Below are 24508 nucleotides of genomic sequence, written 5' to 3'. Positions count from 1 at the left end.
AATAATATTAACTGAAAAATGAAAATTTATACTTAATATTTCATGCCACTGATTGCCCACCAATAATTTATTTCCACAATGATGTCATCTTTGTTCATCAAGGTTTATGCAATAGTTGTCAGACATTGCTTTGGATTTTTATTTATCGTATGAAGGTTGAATGAAATGAAAAAATTTTAACAGATGATACAAGTGGTATTAACTAATATTTACTATGCAATTTCTATTTATTAGACATTGTATTTTAACCCTTGTACTTTCTTTGTCGTTTTACTGGTCTGATAGTCATTATACAGTAGAGGCAAAACTTAAAATCTTGGGATTTTTGGTTAGAAGCAGTGAATCTGTACCCCAAATATATTCAGCTGATTTAAGCTGATTGACTGTATAGTTGTAAATAAGAAAAACAACATGAACTATGGGATGTGTTGATTTCTTTTCCTCAGTTGTATAACCATAACAACATTTTATTATTTTTATTATTTTTTAAAGATTTATTTATTTATTTATGCATGAGAATACACAGAGAGGAGAGAGAAAGAGAGAGGCAGAGTCACAGGCAGAGGGAGAAGCAGGCTCCATGCAGAGAGCCTGACATGGGACTTTTTTTTTTTTTTTTTTTTTTTCTGACATGGGACTTGATCCCAGGTCTTGATCCCAGGTCTCCAGGATCACACCCTGGGCTGAAGGCGGCGCTAAACCACTGAGCCACCCGGGCTGCACCCATAACAACATTTTTAAAATAATGATCTTTTTTGTGTGTACAGCTACTTTCTCCTTCCATCCCCAACCATATTCCTTCATATGGAAAGATTTTTCCTGTTCCCACCATGTCCAGTAAATCTCTTTGGGAGTGTGTACAATGAGTTTCTTATTTGGGCTCTGGAGTTTTACTGGAAGCCTAAGATACTTGGAGCAAAATGCATGTTCCCCAGAGGTTTTGGTCTTCCTTAGAAGTATGAACACCTATCAAGTGGCTTTTGTTTCCTAGATGTTTAACATGTCTCTGTAGTTTAGTACCTTGGAAAACACAAACAATCTAGTGGAAAATAAGACCACATCTGCTCTCCCTTTAGACCACTGGGGCTGGGAGGAAGGAAGGACCAAACTGGTGGCTAAGAGTGTCTCAATATGACTGAAAGGAAGGCATAGGAAATTGAGGTTGAAATCTAATGTGCATGTTGGAATTGAGGCAAAAGAAGTAGAGAACCCCCAATCACAATTTTCAGTTGTAACGCAGTGAACAAGAAAACACTGTTTGCACTGTAACTTGACTCAGGAGACTAGCAAAGAGCATGACAACAACAGCCAGAGTCTACCAAGGGTTTAGTGTGTTGGGATATAAAGGAGAAAGGCTCCTGTGCCTTGTGGAAGAAATAAAGGAAACACAGAAAGCCAGTTAAATTTGAAAAAAAAAAAAAATGGTGATAGAAGTTAACTGATAAAATAGAGGAAAATTCTGACTTGTAGTGTCTCTAGGGCCAGGAAGAGGGAAGTCTCAAGGCCTCTTAACTGGGTCATATCTTGATAGACAAGTAGGCTTTATGCTTGTATGGATACATAGACAAGATGGAATTCTCTTTCATTTTGGGCTGAGGGGACCTGCTCAGAGAAACTTTTGGATCCATTTATAATCACTATAATAATTGGTTTTGGCTGCATTTAAATACCATTTTGTATCAAAATATTCATGTAGTCAAAGTGTGCTTCACAAGCCCCTCCTGATAGAGTTACTTATTTATCATGGTCAGTCTTATGTTTATATCCATATTAGGCCTCTTTCAAAATATCCCATAAGCAAACCTTTCAAAAGGTATCTGTGGAAAGACATAGATACAAATCATTGAAGAGTGACTATCTCAAAGGGAGTAGGAAGGGACCAGTTATTGAGAATCAGAGACAAAAATAGATCAGCTTTGGGAAAGTTTGACAGGTGTGAGCGAGGCTTAGGAAGAACAAACCTCACAGTGGCCTTATGAGGTGGAAAGCCAGAAGAATGCACAAGGCAGCTCTCAGCATGGATGCTGACAGTCGCCAGGGTGAGGATGGGCCATAAGATCTTGTAGAAGGCAGAGCCAGATTTGATGTTATCAAGAGAGGGTTAGGGCTGCAATTTTTTTTTGTCTCAAATGAGTAAAACTAAGGTTTGACAAAATTGTTTTTATTTCAATTTCTAGAACTGTTATATGATTTCCCAAAATGAAATCTGTAAGTGACAAAGAAAATTGGCAGCCTAGCATCTAGTTGTCACTTGAGGAAGGAGGGGCCTGGGGAGTGGGGACAGTGTAAACTCCATCCATCTGGCTGCATTTTTCTCTTTGGTGATAAGAGCCGCCCACCTTCCTCCCAGCGCAGAGCTGCTCCTCTGGCTGATTCCAAATGAGCTATATATCAACATGCAGAGAGCTGGCTGGCGGTTCTCAGGGGCTAGCTATAGTTCTCTGCCAAACTTCTCTTCTTTTAGTTCTTATAGTTAAGTCTTTTCCCTTGAACTTCAGAGCCACGTATCTACTGCCTATTTAGCGTGTCCATTTGGATGTACCAAAGCAACTCAGACTCAACATATTTAAAAGTGAAGTCATCATCTTAACCCCCAAGGTATGCATCACATCTTAGTTTCTCAGTGATTTTTACTACCTTCCATCCATTTGCCCGTGACAAAAACCTGGACCTCTTTGTCGATTTTCCTTCTACTTCCCACTTCAATTAGTCAACAGGACTGTTTGGTATATCCTCCCTGCTTGCTGCAGCCTGGTTCAGGCTGTCATAGTCTCTCACCTGAATCACTACAAAGGTCTTCCACCTGGCCTTCTTCACTCAGATCTTGCTCCTCGCCCAGCCCATCTCCCCACTGCCCACCTCATTCTGTACGCTGTAGCTGGAAGTGCAACTTTGATCAAGTCATTCCCTATTTAAAAACCTTCAGTATCTCCTTATTGCCTTCAGGATAAAATCAGAACTCCTTCCCATGATAACGTCTTTGCCTTCCTGATGTGGCAGCTGCTTATCTGTTAATTTTCTGAAGTCTGCTTACACTGACCTGTTGGCAGTACCCAGTGGCTTGTCTGTGGTCTCTTGTGTATGCTGTTTCTTCTTCCTGCAAAGCTCTATCCATTTTCCTGCCATTCTGCTACTCCACCAGCCATCCTTTAGCTGAGTTGTCACTTTCTCCAGAAAGCCTTCCTTGATATCTCCAAACTAGATTAGGTGTCCTGCTTGTGTATATCTATAAAAGCCTATTTTACTTTATTGGACTTACCATACTGTACTTTGTTTATTTGTCTGCCACCCCCAGAAGACTTTAAATGTCCCTGAAGGCAGAGAGCTACATTGATCATCAGTACAGTTTCTGGCATATATTAGGGAGCACAGTAAATGTATCATTTGCTCTTTTTGTTTTTTAAAAAATTGTGGTAAAATTTATGTAATATAAAATTTATCATCTTAAATGAACAATTCATTGGTGTTAAGTGCAGTCACATTATTGGACATCTGTCATTAATGTCCACCTGCAGACTTTTTCATCCTCCCAAACTGAAACCCTGTACTCATTTAAATAATTTCCCATTGCTCCATCCCCCTAGCTCCAAATAACCACTGTTCTACTTTTTGTCTCTATGTGTTTGACTCTAGGTACCTCATGTAAGTGGACTCATACAGTATTTGTCTTTTTTTTTTAATTAAAAGATTTTATTTATTCATGAGAGACGCTGAGAGAGAGGCAGAGACATAGGCAGAGGGAGAAGCAGGCTCCCTGCAGGGATCCCAATGTGGGACTCGATCCTGGGACTCCAGGATCACCCCCTGAGCCAAAGGCAGATGCTCAACTGCTGAGCCACCCAGGTGTTCCGTATTTGTCATTTTTTTAAAAAATGTATTTTATTTATTTATTTGAGAGAGAGTGCGTGTGTGTTCAGGAGCATGGGGGTGGGGAGCAGAGGGTGAGGAAGAAGCAGACTCCCTTCTGAGCAGGGAGCCCAGTGCCAGCTCCATTCCAGGACCCCCAGATCATGACTTGATCATGACTTTAGCCAAAGGCATACACTTAACTGACTGAGCCATCCAGGTGCCCCAGTATTTGTCCTTTTGAGTCTGGTATATTTTTTCACTTAGCATGATGTTTTCAGGGTCATTCATGTTATAGCATGTGCTAGAATTTCCTACCTTTTTTTTAAAGATGTTTTTTAGAGAGAGAAGGAGCATGAGCAGGGAGAGGGGCAAGAAGGAGAGGGAGAAGCAGACTCCCCACCAAGAAGGGAACCCAGAATGGATCTTGGTCCCATGACCCCAAGATTATGACCTGAGCCAAAGGCAAATGCTTAAGTGACTGAGCTACCAGGCACCCCCAGAATTTCCTTCCTTTTTAAGGCTGAATAATATTCCATTGCATGAATATAGCATATCTTGTTTATCCATTCATTTATCCATGTTGGATTGCTTCCACCTTTTGGCTATTGTGAATAATGCTACAGTGACCATGGGTGTACAAATATTTGTTCAAGACCTTGCTTTCAGTTCTTCTGGGTATAATCCTAAAAGTGGAATTGCTGAATCTTGTGGTAATTTTATGTCTAATTGTTTGAGGAACTGCTGCCATACAGCAGCACAAGGTTTCCAATTTTTCCACAGTCTTGCCAACACTTGTTATTTTCTGTTTTGTTTTGTTTTATAATAGCCACTCTGGTGAGTGTAAAGTTTGAGCATTTCTCTAATGGTTAGTGATGCTGTGCATCTTTTTGTGTACTTATTGGCCATCTGTATGTCTACTTTGCAGAAATGTCTATTCAAATCCTCTGTCCATTTTTTAAAGGATTTATTTATTTATTTTAAGATTTTATTTATTTGTTTGATGGGGGCAGGAGGATAGCCGCAGGCAGAAGGAGAAGGAGAAATAGGCTCCCCGCTGAGCAGGGAGCCCGAAATGGGGCCGGGTCCCAGGACCCTGGAATCATGGCCTGAGCTGAAGGCAGATGCTTAACTGGCTGAGCCACCCAGGTGCCCCCATTTATTTATTTGAGAGAGAGAGAGTTGGAGGGAGGGATCAGAGGGAGGGACAGTGAGAATCTTAAGCAGACTCCACACTGAGTGTGGATCTAGACAGGGGGCTTGATCTCACAATGCTAAGATCATAACTTGAGCAGAAACCAAGAGTTGGATACTCAACCGACTGCACCACCAGGTGCCACCTCCTTGTCCATTTTTAATCAGATTGTTTGTTTTTTGTTGTTGAGTTATAGGTTTCTTTTAAATATAGTCTGAGTATTGATCTCTCATGAGGTACATGATTTGCAAATACTTTCTTCCATTCTGTGGGTTCCCTTTTTAATCTCTTGTATAGTATCCTTTGAGGCACGAAGGTGTTTATTTGATGAAGTTCAATATATCTGTTTTGTTGTTTCTGTGCTTTTGGTGTCATACGTGAGAAATTCTTGCCAAATCCAATGTCATGAAGCTTTCCCTCTACATTTTCTTCTAGGGAGTTTTATAGGTTTAGCTCTTACATTTAGATATTTGATCCATTTTGAGTTAATTTTTGTGTATAGTGTAAGATAAGTGTCCAACTTCATTCTTCTGCATGTAGATATCTAGTTTTCCCCAGCACCGCTTATTGAAAAACCTATCCTTTTCCTCATTGAAGGGGCTTCACCTTTGTTGAAAATCATTTGACCGTATATGTGAGGTTTTGTTTCTGGGCTTTCTATTCCATTGGTCTATGTGTCTGTCTTTATGCCAGTACTATTACAGGATCATCGACTCCAATAACCAAGAAAGAATTCTCGAGATGTTGTCTGATGCAACTTAGTTTATTTAAATAGCATAGGACAGGACCCATGGGCAAAAGGAGCTGCACTTTTGTTTTGGTCATTATATGCTTAGTGCTTAAGAGGGTGGGGTCATGCAGGGAGTATTAGATCATAAATGTCTTCTTTGAATTTCTTTTTTTTTAAAAGATTTTACTTATTAGAGAGAGAGAGAACTCAAGTAGAGGGGAAGGTCAGAAGGAGGAGAAGCAGGCTTCCCACTGAGCAGGGAGCCACACATGGGGCTTGATTCCAGGACCCTGGGATCATGACCCGAGCTAAAGGCAGATGCTTAACTGATGAGCCACCCAGGCATCCTTTCTTTGAATTTCTACTTGTAAAACTACTTTTTCAAGATTTCTCTGGTGCTTATTGTTCAGTTCAGTATTAACGTTGGTGGGATTTACAGGCAGTCATGAGACTTTAAGAACATAGCAACCAACACCTATTTGATCCTTATCAGAACTATACAGGCTGTAAGTCAACCTTCTGGGCTACAGGTGAACTTTTTCTGCTTTTATCCTTCATCAGTACCACGCTACTTTGTTGACTGTATCTTTGTAGTAATTGTTGCTATTGTAAAGTATAAGCCCCCCAACTTTGTTCTTTTTTTTCAAGTCAGACAAGTTTTTAATACTACTTGCTATTTGACCCTCCTTTTAACATTTTTCTTGAGTATCCTTGCCTATAACGTTTCTGTTAACAACTCCTCCTGGATGACTTCTCTTCCTTCATCCCTGTTACAACCATGCAAAGCCAGTTTTCCTTCCCTCTTCTATCCCTCTCCCCTTAATTTAGATTTATTTCTAGTTGTGGGTACAGGCCACAGGTCTTAATCCTTCTGGATGACCAAGAGAAGAGAATCCTAATAATCTCCTTCCCCCAACTTTGAGTCAAGTTCAGTCTCTTTCAGGACTGTTAGGGCTAAAAGTCACTTTTATTGTTCCTTCATTATCTGGGCTGGGTGTCTCATCTTAGCACTGCAAGAGGAAGAAAGCTGAGACTGGGGTGATAAGATGGGCAAGATGCATTGCCTGAGAGATTGTGTAGTATGTTGAAAAGAGCATTATGTTGGAGGCCAAGAGACCTGTGCCCTAGCTCTACCTCTGCCACTAATTAGCAATTAGACAACTCAGGCTTTCTTGCTTACTGAAAAATTCTCTTATCTGTAAAGTAAGGAAAGTTGGACTAGATGGTCTCTTAAGTTCCTTCTAAATCTAAAAAGTTTATTTTTTACTTTTTTTGCGAGACAGTTTCCTCAGGAGAAGAATTTAACCTGGTTTTAATGGATGAATAGAACTTATATAAAAAGGAAAGAAAGATTTCAGGAGATTTAAAACAAGAAAATGAAAATATATTTAGAAGTCAGTGAAAATAATAGTGACCAGCCTTTTATTGAGTGATACAGGGTCAATTAGATATCCATGTAAGGAGGGAAAAAAAGGAACCTAGACCTCTATCTTATATATACAAAAATCAATTCCAAATTATTTGAAATCTAAATTAAAAAGACAAAACAATGAAACTTCTAGAAGAAAACAGGCTAATTGCTGCATGACCTTGGGATAAACAAAGATTTCTCAGAACAAAGAAAACATGGAAGAAAAGATAGGTTGGATTTTAGCAAAATGAAGAACTACTTTTTATTAAAAGACAGAATTAAGAAAGTAAAAAGAAGGACGTTTGAGATATATCTGACAAATGACTTGTATGGAAAATAGCCAAAGAACTCCCACAAATCAATAAGAAAATGCAGGTGACCCAATAGAAAAAAGTGGCCAAAGACTTAAAGACCTAAACTGGCATTTCACAAAGGAGGATATCTAGCTAAATGGTCAATAAGCATATGAAAAGATGCTCAATATCATCAGAGAAAAGCAAATTAAAACTCCAGTAAGCTGGCAAACATGAAAAAAATGCTCAACCTCCTGAGTCATTAGAGAAATGCAAATCAAAACCCACAACAAGACACTACTCACACCCACAAGGATGGCTGTAATACTGTAAGAAAAATTTTTTAAATGAAAAAAAAATTTAAAAAGGAAAATAAGTGTTGACTAGGATATAGAGAAATTGGATCTTTATATTGCTGTTTTAAATGTAAAATGGCTCAGCCACTGTGGAAAAAGTTTGGCATTTCCTCAAAGAATTAAACATGCTGTCACATATGACCGTGCAATTCCATTCCTAGGTGTGTACTCATAAGAATTGAAAACAGGAACTAAAATAAGTACCTGTGCATACACTATTCATAATAGCCCAAAAACAGAAAGACCTCAAATGTCCACCCATGGATGAATGAATAAACAAATTATAACAGATAAAATGAAACATTATTCATCCATAGAAAGGAGTGAAGTACTGATATGATACATCCTACAGTATGGATAAACTTCAGAAAGGTTATGCTAGGGGGCACCTGGGGGCTCAGTCAGTTAGTTAAGTGTCCCATTCTTGATTTTGGCTCAGGTTGTGATCTCAGGGTCCTTTGAGATGGAGCCCCACTATGGGCTCCCTGCTCAGAGTGGAGTCTGCTTGTCCCTCCCTCTCTGCCCCCCAACCCTGCTCGCCTACTCTTTCTCTCTCAAATAAATAAAATATCAAAAAACAAAAACATTATGCTAAGTGAAAAAGAAACCAGACCCAAAAGATTACTTATTGTAAAATTCCATTCGTATGCATATCCAGAATAGATTAAGAGAGAACACAGACTGATGGTTGCCAGGAGCTCAGGGCAGGGGTGGGGGATGGACACGGAGAGGAATGAAGAGAAACTAATTAATGGGTAAAGGAGTTTTTACTCTGTCGTGATGGAAATGTTTTGGAACTCAATAGATGTGGTAATTGCACTACATTGTGAGTGTACTAATTGCCTCTGAGTTATTCACTTTAAAATGGATAATTTTATGTTTTATAAATTTCACCTCAATAAATTATTTTTTTAAGAACTATGCAATGCCTGTATACATACCTATTAAAAAGGATGAAATAAAGAAGACTCATTTCTAAGTCCGGTGAAGATAGAGAGCAACTGGAATCCTCTTACTTTTCTGGAGTTATTACCAAAGCCAGATAAACACATGCCCTCTTTTGAGCCCAGCATTCCACTCCTATTTATACCTGAAAAAAAATGAACACGAAAAACATGTGCAAAAACCTTAGCAGCTTTTATCCATGATAGCCTAGAATAATAAACAACCTAAATGTCTGTCAAGCTAAAATGGATAAACTGCTGGATTCATACATGAAATACTACCCAGCAATAAAAAGAGGGAACTATCCATACACACAAAGATAAATTTCACAGAAAGAATGTTGAATGAAAGAAGCCAGACCCTGAAGAGTATTCTATATTCTACTTCTATGAAGTTTGGGACCCGCCCAAACTAATCTACGGAGATAGATGACAGACTAGCCTTTGCTGGGCCAGTCGTGGTGGTTGTTACTGACAAGGGAGCTCAAGGGAGCTGTCTGGCATGCTGGAATAAATCTTCTATAACTTAATCTGAGCAGTGGGTACACCCATGTATATATATGTGCAAATAACCAATCTGTGCACTCGAGATCTATATAGTTTATTATGTTCTCCCTTTAAAAAAAAAAAAAGCCTAGAAAATCAAAACAAAAAACAGTCACCAGAGTAGATGTTCTTGTAGGAAGAGTAGAAGAGAACGTTTGACAAGTGTAAGGTTGTAGAAGATCTTGAATGGCAGTGGAGTGGAAGAAGTTTGGATTGTCTCCTATAATTCTGGTAGGTTTGAGGGAGGGAAATGGCGTAATAGAAGCAGAGATGTACCTGGTGGACTGAGGACTGGTTTACAAGTGGAGGCTTTTAGAGTAGGTCCGGGATGTGGGTGACACTATTGAAAATAGAAACTTGGAAGAAAGAAGAATTAGTAAGGCTGGTGACTGGTTGGGCAAGGACAACAAAGGATGACAGGGCAAAGATGACCAAGATCTGTTGCTAGTTGGCTGGAAAAATGATGGTTCTAATAACAGAATTAAGAAAGCCAAGGGAAAGAATCAGTTTGGGAAGTAAAGAGATGAGTGGTTTTACATGCTTTAATTTTGAAGTGGTGATAGGCAGTTATGAGACTCAGGAGAACAGTTAGGGCTGGTGACCAAACTTTGAAAAATCACCCATGTTCAGATTATTTTGAGTAGATGAGATCCCTAAAAGAAAGAATGTTGCAGAAAGATTGCAGAAGGCCAGCCCTTAGAGAAGAAGAGACTGTAGTTGTGGATAGAACCAGGACAACAGAAACTAGAATGAGGATCTTAAGCCAATGGAGAGAGAGCGGGGCTGGCGATAAAAAGGAAGAAGATATAGAAGTAGGAAAGGAAAAGTAAAGATGGAGAATGTGACAGGGAGCTTGGATCATTGAGGGATCATGGTTTTGGAGAAGGCAGGAGGAAATAGGATCTGGAAGCAAAGGCAGAGGACTTAGCCTTGGACAGCTTGACCTGTGAAGAGCCCAGGGGTGTACAGTCAGGTCACAAGCATTGTCTGCGTCTTCAGTCACTTCCTCTTGCAATATATACATTTTTTTTCAATTGGAATATACTTGACATGCAGTTTTATACTAGTTTCAGGTGTACAACATAGTGATTGGACAAGTCTATAGGCTATGCTGTGCTCACCACAGGTGTAGCTGCCATCTGTCACCATACAACACTACTACCATACCGTTGAGTGTATTCCCTGTGTTGTGCCTTTCATCCCTGTGGTGTATTCATCCCAAACTGGAAGCCTGTATCTCCCTCTCCCCTTCATCTACTTTACCCATCTCCCCATTGCCCTCCCACCCTCCAGCAAACATCAGTTCTTTATCTTTATGGTCTGTTTCTGCTGATAGTTTGTCTTAGATTCTACATATGTGTGAAATCATATGGTTTTTGTCTTTTTTTTTTTGTTTGACTTTTCTCAGCATTAAGCCATCTAGGTCCATCCATGTTGTTACAAATGATAAGATATCATTCTTTTTTAATGGCTGAGTAATATTCCATTGTATATACCACATCTTCTTTATCCATTCATCTTTCAATGGACACTTGGGTTGCTTCCATGTGGAAGCATCTCTTGCAGTATTCTTTGTCCTCTAAATAGGAACTGAGGGTGACTCAGGGTTGAGAATGAGTGTGACTGTGAGAGCAAAGAGGTTCCAGGTATCTGAACTCATTATAGGTTTTACGTATAATCCTATCATTTGTAAAAGGGATAGAGAAGTAGTTTAAGGCACCACCCTTTCCCTTTGGGATTTTATAGGGTACAATTCAGTGATAACTAAGAGCCAAAACAAGTGTGAACAGGATGCTTTGAATCCTGATTTGTCATTTTCCAGCTGTGTAACTTTGGGCAGGCTGTATTATGTCTCTGTGACTCTGTTTTCTCATCTCTTAAAAGGAAAGAATAATGATACCTGCCTCATATGTTGTCCCAGAGATTAAATGAGTTAATAGAAGCACAGTGCTTGGAACAGTGCCTGAAACATATGAAGTTGTGGATAACTGTGAGCTAAGATCATGATAAGGCTTATAGGAGTTCACAAGGGGAAAAATTGGTAAAGGCTGCAGCCGGTGGGAGGGTTGTACACAGGAGTGAGCATTTACTGGAGACAATTCAGGGAGAGAGAAGAGGAAAAGAATGAGAGAAAAGGAATTCTAGCTTGAGGAAAACATTGTGAATAAAGTCTTAAACCAGCAAAACCATTGGCCTTTGCATGTGCTTTATTCGATGATCCAGACTGTTCCTGCTGGGAGTAGTGGGGGTTAGAGTAGGAGAGGAGGGTGGGTGACTGACACTGGTCATAATAAAAGAAGTATGAGTTGTTGAGTCAGAGCTCGTTGGTTGTGATTTTTATTCTGGGGCAAGTTGTCCAAGCTTTTAGGACCCCACATTTCCTAATCTATAAAATGAATGGACTGTATCTGTGAAATCCCTTGCATCTCAAAAATTCTGGGCATCGTTTGTGAAAATGATTTCTTGGACCCCACGGTGTACGGAGCATTGTTTTTTTTTTTCAGCCCAGTGCCAAGCTCTTTGGTCTTCATGGGGGCAGACTTGTGGTTCGGGCCTCATTAGTCCCATGCTGTAAGGGAGTGAGCTGACCAGCCCACACGGAGACACCGCACTGCCTTTGCAACCCTTAGCAATCACCACCACTAGAGAAATCTGGGATCTCTGCGGGTGCGTTTATGAAAGGAGCCCTTGGGTATTTCACTCTCAAATTATTTAGAGTTAACTCTACTACTGTTCTCTTGAGGAGGCTTGAGTTTTATGGATACTTGCCTTGAAGTGGACCCTGAGGGCTAAGTAGGAGGGAAAGAACAATCTTTAGCCTTAAAAAAAAATTTCCCGATTGTCTCTGTGGAGCTCACAAAACGAAAGGCAAAAGCAGCACCGTAAGTACCAGATGAAATGCTGGTAAAGCCCTACAGCTTTCGTGGTAAGACTCACCTGTTCAGGTCCTTTTATGGCAGGCACCAAGCACTATTGTGTTGGATGTTAGCGATCCCCCTGTTTCAAAGTGTCTTTTGTCTTGTTTAAAGTTTTATTTATTTATTTATTGAGAGAGAGTGCGAACCGTGTGAGAGGGAGAGGGAGAGAATCTCAGGCAGACTCTGCGCTGAGTGTGGAGCCTGACGTGGGGCTGAGATCGTGAGCTGAGCCAAAATCAATAGTCAGGTGCTTAAGCAACTGAGCCACCCAGGTGCCTTCAAGATGTGTTTTAAATAACCCAGGGCTCTGTGTAAACATGGAAATGGACTTTTCAAATCCCATGCTTAGAAATCATTGGCTCTAGGATGGCCCTACTTCACTTTTCCTTTTAGAAGGGAAGTTTGGTTTTTAGTCCTGTTCTCATTTCTGTCCTCCCTAGTTTGAGCCCCTCTGGGCTGCACGCAGGCCTTCCTGCCATCCTTCACCCTGCTGCAGGCACTGCAGTGCTGTTGCTTCAGAGGAAATTCTCCGAGATTCCTCTGCCATTTGCTTCCCCTCGCCCCACCCCCGGTTGTCCCTGGCAGGATCTCCATCATCAAAGAGGTACTTCTGGACTTTTATACCAGATGGATTTTACACATCTTGGTGAATTGAAAAATAACTTGAAATGGAAGAGCCGCAGTAAATGGAGTCTATTTTATCTATATTTTGTGCCTCCAGTGTTTTGAAGGGTTTAGTATTTTCAGAAACTGAAATGTAAAGGAGTGACAGTTTGCCCTTGTGTTGTATTTGGAAGGAAGAATATTTCTTTAGGGAATAGAGTTCCAGGAAAGGAAGGTGACTTGAGCATATAAGGATTCCAGAGCTAGCATGGGCCCCTGGGTAATGTTAAATATGCCTTATTAGTTCAGAATAGAAGTTCCTTGAGGGTGTGGAATGTACCTTTGTAGTTTATATGATTGCAAACAGTGGAGTTGCATCTAAGTAAAGTAAGAAAAACTAGCAATCCAGGAGCCTCCCATCTTTAGATCTCCCTGGCTAGCCATTCCCCTGGGGGTGCTTATGGACATCACCCAGCCCATTCACACCACAGATTTTCTGAAGAGAAAAATAACCGTGTCACGGAAGAAACTATGTGTTGCAGAGGTTGTGAATAAAGGTCGAGAGTGAGATGGTTTGGTCTGGCCTCTTTTCAGAGCAGCGATTGATTACTGCTGTCTGTGTTGCCGTTTCTTCCAGAGCTGACCTGTCCCGGACGCAGCATAACTAACGAAGCTGCTGCAGGATGAGAAGATGGCAGCGCGGCTGCTTGCACCACCAGGCCCCGATAGTTTCAAGCCTTTCACCCCTGAGTCACTGGCAAACATCGAGAGGCGCATTGCTGAGAGCAAGCTCAAGAAACCGCCAAAGGCCGAAGGCAGTCATCGGGAAGACGATGAGGATAGCAAGCCCAAGCCAAACAGTGACCTGGAAGCAGGGAAGAGTTTGCCTTTCATCTATGGGGACATCCCACAAGGCCTGGTTGCAGTTCCCCTGGAGGACTTTGACCCATACTATTTGACGCAGAAAGTGAGTTGGAGGAGGAGGCGGCACAGCTTCAGACACCCCTTTCCTAACAGGCTTAGGGGAGGCGGGGGAGAAAGAACTGTCCCTTTGCCCAAGTTTGGATAAGTAGTTAACCTTTTGTTTCAGTTCTGGTTAATGGGGTTTATTTTTCAGTTTAATTGCTGCTCAGGCTCATTTGTGGGTCTTGACACTTCTTGTCTCCGTTAATAAGACTTCTGTTTTTGGCTCCAGGCCAGATCAGAAAAAAAGATGAAAACAGATTAAAAACAAAAAAGAACATAAATGAAATGGGACTCTATTAAATGAGTCCAAGAAAGATGGCATGGTGAAAGATGTTATAGGCGGGTAAAATCTCTCTCCCATATACATTCAGAATTTTATCTTTAAATGTAATGATGATGTAACTATTGCAATATCAACAAACCCTGTTGTTAATATAGAGGAGTTTATGGATTTATACTCTATCAGAACTTCCTCTGTCCCTTGGTGACATTAGATCATAGCTGTTGGGGACAGGAATAGAATAAGGTAAACCAAACCAGGCCAGTGAGGAGACCAAGTCTTTGGCCTTGTTACTCAGTTGTCTGGATTGAGCCACCACTCCTCCTTATATTAGAGTCAGTTCTGTTATTCCTGCCAGCAAAAAGCACAAGTGAAATAAATACCAGTCTTCATTTGACCAAGAGTTTCAAACTCCCCTAACAAATATTTGACCACACCGAGGGTTCCTTTCTCATGAGTATCTTTTGAAACAAGGCAACAGGTGGAGAAGCAATGCCCCCTGGTTAAATCCACCAGCCAACTAATGAGCCATTGTGTACTGAGGAATGATTTCAGACTCCATTTTAGGGGTCCCTGATTTGATAAATGTCAGTTAAAGAAGTAGATTGATAGGTGTTTCCAGATGAGGGAAGGAAAGGCTTTGTGTAATTACATATTCATAAATATAAAACTTACCTAAATTGTCTTTATTAACAAAACTGCCTCATAAACTCCACTTAACTCGTCTTTCAGTCTTTTAATTTGGAAGAAGTTTTAGTTTCTTGGCTTAATAACGGGACAGAAGTAAGATGAGACCAGTAGATCTCTTGACCTAGCTATAGTTGTGGAGGCATTTTTGGTTCAGGATGGCAAGAGCAGTTAAGACAGTGTCTACACAAAATGGTCCTTCACTCACTCCTGTTGCAGCTCAGGACAGCTCCATAATAGAAAAAAGTGGCAAAAAAAAAAAAAAAAAAAAAAAAAAAGATGGCAACAGTACCTTGTATCTTCCACTGAGAAATATAGAGTTTCAGAAACAAAGCATGATATGATACAAATAACAGTAGACTAGAAGAAGTCCTGAATCTACTGTAATTCACCATGTTTATTATCTGTATTTCTCTTTGTGTGTGTGTGTGTGTTGCTCAAGCTACCACAAATAGATTATAGGAAAAGAAAGTTGTAAATAAAGGAAAAAACTTCTCAAAACTAGACCGTGTGCTTTAGCAAAACACATCACCTCTCTAGGCCTAAATTTTCTCATCTGGAACTGAGAAGTTGGACAGAATTTCTAAGGACTTTTTCACACATCAAGTTCTGGAACTGAGTAGTTTTCATAAACATTCATTGATTTCCTCATTTACTCTTCCTTTTTTTAAAGTCTAACTTTGTAATCTGTGCCTTTGCTGAGTGGGGAAGATTGGTGAGGAAGGAGGTAGGCTGTAACTTTCTGGGTTAGTGAATAAGGAACATGGAATCTTGGTCTATTTTTAGAAAAAAATTCCATTCATTGTAAAATTTTGAAATATTTTTAGAAATGTTTTCTTATTCTTTCCTACCCTTGCATCCATGATCTTAGAAGAGGTACAAAGTGAGGACAAATCACAAAGTTTGGTTGTGCCTATTTAGTGAGTTGGCCAATGGAGTATCTTTTTCAGAAAGTACTCTTATAGCAATAAGAAGATAAGTAAAGTTCTTTGGACCCTGGCCTTTCAAGTGGCTAAAACTTCTTTGCTTTTATTTGAAATATTTATTTTTTTAAACTCAAATGCAAATTAAATCTCCCTTTCTTAACCTGACTTAATATATGAAGAATACATAGAGCTGTTGGTTGTCAGAGCCAGTTGCCCTTCGCATGCTTTTCCCCCCTGGTTCTTGCCCTATAGATAGCCTGTTTTCTCCTAATGCCTCAGATTTCAGTGGCCCTGGATCGGGAGTAAGGCCTCAGAGAGGGTAGATCTCTGGCCCTGATAGGTATCATTCCTTGAGTAGGACAGATGTTGATGGAGCTCCATTAAAGGACTGGTTCTTCATTATAGTCTGACTTCAACCTTTGTCCTCCCCACAAGGGTAGATAGTTTGTAGAAAGGATAATTTTAGTCATAGTTTTTTTTTGCTAATCTTTTTTTTTTTGATTGTGAAACATACCACCATGCAGAGAAGTTCATAAATGCATAGATTAATGATTACTAGAAAGCAAACAAACACTCATGACAAGAAAGAACATTAGTAGCACTTTAGAAGTACTAATTGTACTATTAATCAAGGGATTTATTTTAAGGTTTTATTTTTAAGTAATCTCTACACCCAACATAGAGCTCAAACTTAAAACCCAAAATCAAGAGTCACATGCTTCAACTGAGCTAGTCAGGCACCGTAAAACAAGGGATTTTTTAGTTGATTAATGATATGCTTGCTCATGTTTATTTGCAAATCTTCACTGGCACTACTAATACTTCTTACTAACTAGGCCTTTCACTAGGCCACATTAGCAAGGTCTCCTTTACAAGGAAGCACACTGGGAATTAACCCACAAATCAAAAAATACTGAGAGTAGAAATGACTTTAAGAGGACATTCCCCTGCATTTGTTTCTCATGGACTGCCTTAAAGAATTCTTGCAAAAGAGAATTTCTTTGCTAAATGATGCAAGTGGATTTCTTTATCTTTTCCTTATAGGTCACATTCATCTTCTACCTAATTAATCATTTTTGTGGCTCCCAATTGAGAAACACTGGTTTCTCATTTCAATCCCTCTATTTGAGAGGGTGAAAGAAAACTACTTCCCTGTTAGTAGAGTTCTGGTTTCATCCCATTGTGGATTTCACATTGTCCAGGCACACAGGGACATAAACCTGTGTGTTGTATTTTCAAGATATTCTTGTACCAGCTGGTGCTGGTTTGAGCTATCATAAGCTTCTTGAGGCCCTCAGCAGTATTGTCCATGTCTATTTCACCTCCAGCTGGTCCCTGAAAACAGTCTAGATTATCCTCTCTTTGGATTTCTTCCAACCTCCCAGTGCTGTAGCATTTTCTTTACCTCTTGGTACTTTGTTCTAATGTCTCCTTTCATTGGCTTTCTTGTATTTCAACTGTTGCTTGCAAATAATTGAATTTAAGGGACATTTATATTTATATACTTATTTAATTTTTAAATTAAATAAAAATAAGTTATATAGCTACGTGGTTAAAGAGTCATTTGAAGATATTTAGTAAAAAGTCTCCTCTTTACACCTCTCCCTAATCTGCTTGCTTCCTGTCTCCCTGAACAGGTAACCACTGTTGGGAGGGTTTTTCCAGAATTTCTTTATATGTATATTTTGGCAAAAACAAATAGATATTCTAAGGAACCTGAACTCTTCTGAATGCCTTTGTTCTTGGTTTTCTTTCTGCTCTTTTCTTAAGCCTATTGAAGTCTTCATTTTGTTTTGTTTTTTTTCTTCTTTCATGCTATGGAATCTTACATTTTATCAGTATAAATTCTCAATTCATCTCTCCCTCTTCCATGCTTTTTTAAATAAATCAAATCAAGGACTTTCTGTTACTTGAAGTGTCTTTCTATCTCTCCAGTTCTTAATAATAACTTGTTGATTCAAATGGCCACGTATATGCATGATAACTGTCTTAAGTGGGAAAGCAAGAAAGTCTGTGGATTCAGTTGAAAAAGGCCTTTAGAGTTGATTCTGCTTCTTTTTCTACTTCTTAAATGTGTAATTGATCTATGTGTCCTTTTTGTTCAGTGGGTGTACCCTCTTATAAGAAAGTCCTATAAACAAAAATCTAAATTACAGGATGGACTGATGTGCCTTTAAGTAGGACACATGCCTATTGCATTAAAAAATTATACGTGATTTCCCAAAGTTCAATTTACCTTCAACTCTTCATGTCTCTTTTCCTGCAAATTGCAGTTTACGTAGAATCAGAAAATTAGAATATTGTAGCCTCAGACATCAGCTAATTCAGCCTCCTCCTTTTATAAATTTAATAAGCGGAAATACTTGTAAAAAGCCAACATGCCTGTGTGACTCCTTCTGTTAAGCATCTGTCTTCGGCTCAGGTCCTGGGACCTGATCTCAGGATCTTGGGACCAAGCCCTGCTTTAGGGCTCCCTGCCCAGCGGGGAGTCAGCTTCTCTCTCTGACTCTGTTCTTCCCCACACCCTGACCCCCCACTCCTGCATGAGCTCTCTCTCTCTCTCACTCTCTCAAATAAATAAAATCTTTAAAAAAATATGTATAGCCCTTCTTCAAAAAAATAAAAATAAAAATAAAAAAAAGCTAACAACATCATGTGTGGTGGAGCCAGGACTAGAACCTATGCCTCCTAACTCTTAGTTTGTTACAACACATTTCTGGTGCTCCACTTTTCTTATGTTTTATTAATCAATCCTCAGCTTCATTGGCTCAGTTCTGAAGCTAGGCAGGCAAATTTAGAGACGAGAAGAAGAACCTGCTTTTTCATTCATATCCCTGATAATCCCTATGGTTCAAAAATCCTTTTTAAGGATGGGTCCTGAAAGGTGCAGTGCTCCTGAGAGAAAGGATGGTGTCTGCATTAGCTTTAGTATTTTATCTTCTCTAGTGAAGGAGCTGAGTAATCTAGCAGCCCTGGACAAGCTGTTCCAGAGACCTAGGCTCAGTGTCAGTACAACTGGAACTACTCAGCTGGACATGTAATCTCAAGGCAATTTATTTAACCTCCCTACATATTTTTTTGTATGTTTTTACTTTTTTGTTTCTTTCTAGAGGGAGGGGCAGAAGGAAAGGGTCAAGCAGACTCCTCGCTGAGCACAGAGCCCATTGTGAAGCTCAGTCTCACAACCCTGAGATCATGACCTGAGCCAAAATCAAGAGTCAGACATTTAACCCATTGAGCCACCAGGAACCCCCATATTTTTACGTTTAAAGAGAAAAATAATCTCCTACCTGTCCCAGTCCCCCAGCCTACCCACAGAATGAGATAGTCAAAAGAACACCTAACTGGCAATATAAAAATTTCCTTTTTCGTTCTTCTCCCCCTTGTTTGCCTTTGGCCAAATCAGCCAAATTTCTCTGGGCTTCAGTTTCCTTACCTATTATATGCAAGATAGGAGTTGGGCCTATATCTATATCCTTCTAATTGTATTTCACACATAGGTCTTTCGCATAACATATTTTAGCTGTGGCGGACTACTGTTTCCCTCGTGCCCCCTGCCTCTTGGTCTCCATTCCCACCTCTTAGAAAATACTGTCCTTTAATTTCACTTTTGACACTTGATCCATTCGTCCAGGCCCTAGGGCCTCTTCTTCCTTAAAGCCTGACTTGATTCTCTGCACCAGAACGGATTCCTCCTCCTTCTGAGTTTCTATAATACATGGAGGTCTTCAGCCTCTACCTTTACTAAGAAGTGGTTTTTAGATTTAATTCACATTAGCTATAGCATGGCATCTTGTTCCCTGCAATGTTTACAGTTTTCCATACGCGCGGGCACACACGCACATGCAGTCCCATGCGCTCCTGGCAGAAAATCCTTGCTGAATCTATTTTCACACACTTTTCAACAGGTGTGCAGAACAGAGACAGGCTGCTAAAGGAGAGTTTATGTTCATTAGGTGTGATTTGAAGTATTGCTAATGAGGTGTTGCATTGCCTGCTTTTGCACAATAAGCCTACATGCTCCTTTCTGTTCTAAATAAAAACTACACATTTAAAAACTTTATTTTGTTTTTAAAAAGTCATTTTGCAACAATATTAAAAAATGGTGTTTCTGTTATTTTATTTCCCAAATCAAGGTGAGGCAAATGATTATGCACCAGTGGGAGGCAGGCCATTGTCAGAGTGATGAGTTAACAGTATGTGTATATGGGCTTCTTTTCAACTTTCTAAGCAGCATTCTCTAGAGGGGAAGGAATTTAGTTGCATATTCCCAAGTCCAAATCCTCTTTATTTATTTATTTTTAAAGATTTTATTTATTTATTCATGAGAGACACAGAGAGAGAGAGAGGCAGAGACACAGGCAAAGGGAGAAGCAGGCTCCATGCACAGAGCCTGACATGGGGACTGGATCCCAGATCTCCAGGATCATGCCCTGGGCCGAAGACGGTGCTAAACTGCTGAGCCACTCGGGCTACCCCCAAATCCTCTTTAAAACCTTAGCAATAGACCATGTTTTGGGAAATCTGGTTTCTCCCATCCCCATCTTTCCAAGTGATCTTGAGCATGTCACTTAACCGTTCAGGGTGTCAGTTTCCCTAATCTGGGAAATTAAGATTATGCTAATAGCTAATGTCCTACCTATTTTGCCGGGTTGTTGTGAAGATCATTTCTTGATTACCCTGCATAACACGAAACAGCCTATTGTGCCAACCCTGATTCATTTTTCTCTGTAGCACTTAGCAACACCTGCCATGTTTTTATCTGTTTATTGTTCATCCTCTTGTGTGCTCATCAGCTAGAGCAATGTCTGCCCCATAGTAAGTGCTCAATCCATATCTGTTGAATAAATTAATCTTAGAAGATAATGCATATAAAAACACTATGTACTTTTCTAAGTGCTTTGAACATGAAAGATGACATTATGATATTTTTTCTAATAAAAACTTTTCCATTGACCAAAATGAACTGAACTCCAGAGGGGAAAAGAGACTGATTTACTAGTGAATCTTTTCCTTTCCGAAAGAATTAGTTTCCTCTAGGGGCTGAAGAAGCAGATCAGGAAATAGTTTTCCTGACATTTTAGATATTTTCAGAGGGCTGGATAACCATTGTTAAGTGCCACCAGTTTTATTTCTCCTCTTGTAGATACTAGAATTAGAAAAGACTTTATCAAAGATCATGGGTTAATAGCTTCCACCCAGTGCTTAAATCTCTTCTTAGTTTATTGGTATCATGTGTGTATTATATAAAGGATGTTATTTCCTGAATATTATAAGTTGTCCTGTCATGTCTACCTTTATTGTTTTGCTTCTTTCTTGGCTGTGTGAGTTGGCTTACGCCCCCTGTATTAACTGACTCTAAAGGAAATGAGAGAAATTGACATTGGAACATATACCAGTTTGGGTTGCCTCATATAGAACATGACCCATTTATTCAACAAAAGTACTTCTAGAGTCCTTTCTTTATGTGAGGCATTAGGAGCAGGAGGTTTGCTGGGTTCTCTTGGGGAAACAAAGATTAATAAGTCCATTCTTTACCCTTATGTAGCTTATAACATGGCAGTGTTCTACAGTGTGATACAAGTTTTGATACAGGAGCCCCAGAAAGGGCCTTACTGACTTCATAGGAAGGGTAGTATTTGAATCAGGCTTTGGGCTATAGAAAAAAAGATTACACTGGAACATTCTAGGCAGAAAGAACAATATGAGCAAAGGGTCAGAGACAAGGACAAGAGCGTAGGACAATGGAAGAAAAAGCTGAGTAGTCTGATTTGACTGGAATATGGGGAAATGAGTGAGGAGGAGCTGTGGGAGATGAGGCTGGGGAGGGAGAGCTGGAGCCAGATCATGGAGGACTCAGTGTGAGACTAGGAATCTTGGCCTTTAAAAAATTTTTTTTTAAAGATTTTATTTATTCATGAGAGACAAAGAAAGACAGAGACATAGGCAAAGGGAGAAAAAGGCTCCATGCAGGGAACCTGACGCGGAACTCGATCCCAGGATCCCAGGATCACGACCTGAGCCGAAGGCAGTTGCTTAACCACTGAGCCACCCAGGTGCCCGGAAGTTTGGTCTTTACTTGATAAGCAGCAGAGAACTGCTGACGATGTTGGGGAGTGCAGATATGTGATCAAAGCAGTGCTTTAGGGAGGTGAATGTGGTATATAGAGTGGACACAGACCAGCTGTGAGGCATTGGGGGTCCAAAGTATAATGGTAGAAGTGAAAAGAAAGGTCAGTGGTTGAAGTCAAGAGTTGTTATAGAGATAAGTTGATAGGATTGTGTGATTGATTGTAGGGGGTTAAGGACAGAGTCTAGCATTCAATCATTCACTTGATAATTTGATAAATTGTTATTGAGCATTTTCTATATGCCCAGGCTCTGTTTCATGCCCTCGGGAACAAAACAGACAAGCTCTTTATGCTACTCCTGGAACTTAGTTTTCATTGGGCAGACAGACAATAAACAAGTAAAGAAATAAATCATTACAGTTAATGATATGTGCATTGAAGATAATATGTTCCAGGTACTTGAGAGGTTGTGGTGCTCTAACTTGGTAAGAGACTAAACCTGGAGAATACAGAAGAATCAAAGAATACATGCTGTCTAAATATTCAGCGTCTTAAATAGGCCTTTAGCAAGCATTAAATGATAATCTTTAAAAGGACTCATAATGCAGATATCCTGAGGTACTTAAAAGCCAGTATTGTCACTCTCTTGAAGATTTTGCCAGTCTTCGATTTTAAATAGGCAGGAGTCCAATACATTTCAATATCAGTGTGAGTCATAGGGGGACTTGCAGATGAGCCTAGCATTTGCTCCAGAAAAGAGCCTCAGAAAAAAAAAAAAAAAAAAAAGAAAAGAGCCTCAGGTCTTTTCAACTCCTTGCATGAGTGCTAAGTTGCAGTTGGAAAGCTCTGAGCCATGTTGGTATAGAAGAGACACTTTACACCTGAATTCTAGAATGTGTGTTAGTAGCTAATCACCTCGGCCATAAAATCCCACTGATTGATAGTTGTAGGAATTAGTCTCTGATAGTTTCTCCAGGGTTGTGAAATATTTTTATTTTAATAAAAATTGACCTGTTGAATGTTTTTTTTTTAAGATTTTATTTTATTTATTTATTTATTTATTTATTTATTTATTTAAGACAGAGAGAGAGAGAGAGAGAGGCAGAGACACAGGCAGAGGGAGAAGCAGGCTCCCTGCAGGGAGCCCAATGTGGGACTCAATCCCAATCCCGGGACCCCAGGATCCCCTGGGCTAAAGGCAGAAGCTAAACCGCTGAACCACCCAGGGATCCCCTTGAATGGGTTTGTTAATAATGGCCTTTGAAATGTTGGAGGATGTCTCAAATCACAATGACATTGATCATCTTCTGACAATAATTAACCATATTTTAAATGCTTTCTTAGTCAAAGAGCATAAAAGGAATGCTTTTCTTACTAATTGTTTTCCAAATTCACATGGGTTGTAAATTGTTTACGTGTTGTTCTTTACATTTAAGCCTGTTTGACACAACTCAAGATTAGGATTGCCCCATTACATGACAATTTCTGCCAACTCTGGACCTAGCAGTAGAGTTTTCAATATGGGTTCTGAAGAGGCACTCCTCCTATTCCAGACACTTTGTTCAGGTTGCTAAGTTTGGCCTGTGGAATCAAGTTTGAATAAAAGATCCTTCCAGTTTCAGAGGTTGAAGTCCCCTGGCTACTGCTCAAGGCCAATCCCTCTCCCTGTGTCTTTGTCCCCACCCATGCCTTCCAACCCTCTCTAGAACTTCACTTTCTGGTGTGTCAGTCTTTCCCTTTTCATCCTGGTTCCTTCCCCTCAGCCTATCAACACTCCCAAAGCCTCTCCCATTCTAACAAGCCCTCACTTGAGCCCACATTGCCAGCTAGTCTAACCTCTCTTCTGCTGTCGAAGCTTGTAAAAAGTAGCCTTTACTCATTCTCACTACCTGCACACCTCCCACCCACTTCCCCATCCTTGCAGCCTGACTCTGCATCCTCACTTCTCTGCTGACATTCTCAAGATAAGATCCTCTGTGGTGTCAAATTGCCAAATTTATCAGACATTATTTCACTTCTTATCCCACCAAACCTCTCTGCTGTTGATACTGTTGATGACTTACTAATTTTTGCAGCTCTTTTCTTCCTTGGCTTAATTCTCCGTAGATCTCCGATTATTCTTTCTCTTCCATTTCCTGCACTTCTCCCTTAAATTGTGGTGTTCTCCTCGGTTCCGTACCTGGCCCGTGTTCCTCTCATTTGGCACACTCTCCCCGGGTGATGTCATCCATTCTCTCAGTACTCTTGAATCTATATCTCCAGCCTGGAACACTCCTTAACATCTGGCACCTTGCCAAGCATCTTTAGCTGGGTTTCCCACAGGTAACTCAGTGTGTTCAATTTTGAACTCATTTCTCCCCTCAAACCTCCTCCTTTCATCTGCTATTAGTGGATGACACCACCCAAATTCTAGATACCATTGTTGAATCCTCAATTTTTTGCAGTCCTTAAGGGTTAGCAACATTAGGGAGCTGTCAGTAGAATGTTGCATGTTTTTATAAGTAAGAAAATATTGTGGCTCAGAAATCTTATATGCTCAAATGCCCTCAGCTAGTGTGTGGTAGAGCCAGATTTCAGCTGCAGGGATGTGTGATCTAATAACATTCATGGTCTTTCTGCCATACCATATCGTCTATAGCATATACTGCAGACTGATTTGTTGTTTTTGTTTTCTATTACCACTTTTAGATAATTTTCTATCATTTTATACTGCCTCAATATGAAGTTAATATATGG

General features: G+C 40.0%; 1 protein-coding gene across 5 annotated transcripts in view; it reads left to right on the top strand.

Annotated features, from left to right (window-relative positions):
• SCN8A (sodium voltage-gated channel alpha subunit 8) overlaps positions 1–24508 on the top strand; it is a 179016-nt gene that overhangs the window by 41677 nt on the left and 112831 nt on the right. For 4 of the 5 annotated variants that reach the window (XM_077869992.1, XM_077869988.1, XM_077869993.1 and 1 more), the window contains exon 2: positions 13480–13809. In XM_077869992.1, coding sequence (XP_077726118.1) covers positions 13534–13809 — 276 coding nt within the window. In that variant the 5' untranslated portion in view covers positions 13480–13533. Of the gene's footprint in view, positions 1–11836; positions 11989–13479; positions 13810–24508 lie in introns of those variants that run through there. The other variant, XM_077869990.1, reaches the window with a different exon arrangement.

Source organism: Canis aureus, chromosome 25 (genome assembly GCF_053574225.1).
Source record: "Canis aureus isolate CA01 chromosome 25, VMU_Caureus_v.1.0, whole genome shotgun sequence".
In the NCBI taxonomy this organism is placed as follows: Eukaryota; Metazoa; Chordata; class Mammalia; order Carnivora; family Canidae; genus Canis; species Canis aureus.
Note: the sequence above shows the minus strand (reverse complement) of the source record. Positions and strands in the feature narration are given on the sequence as shown.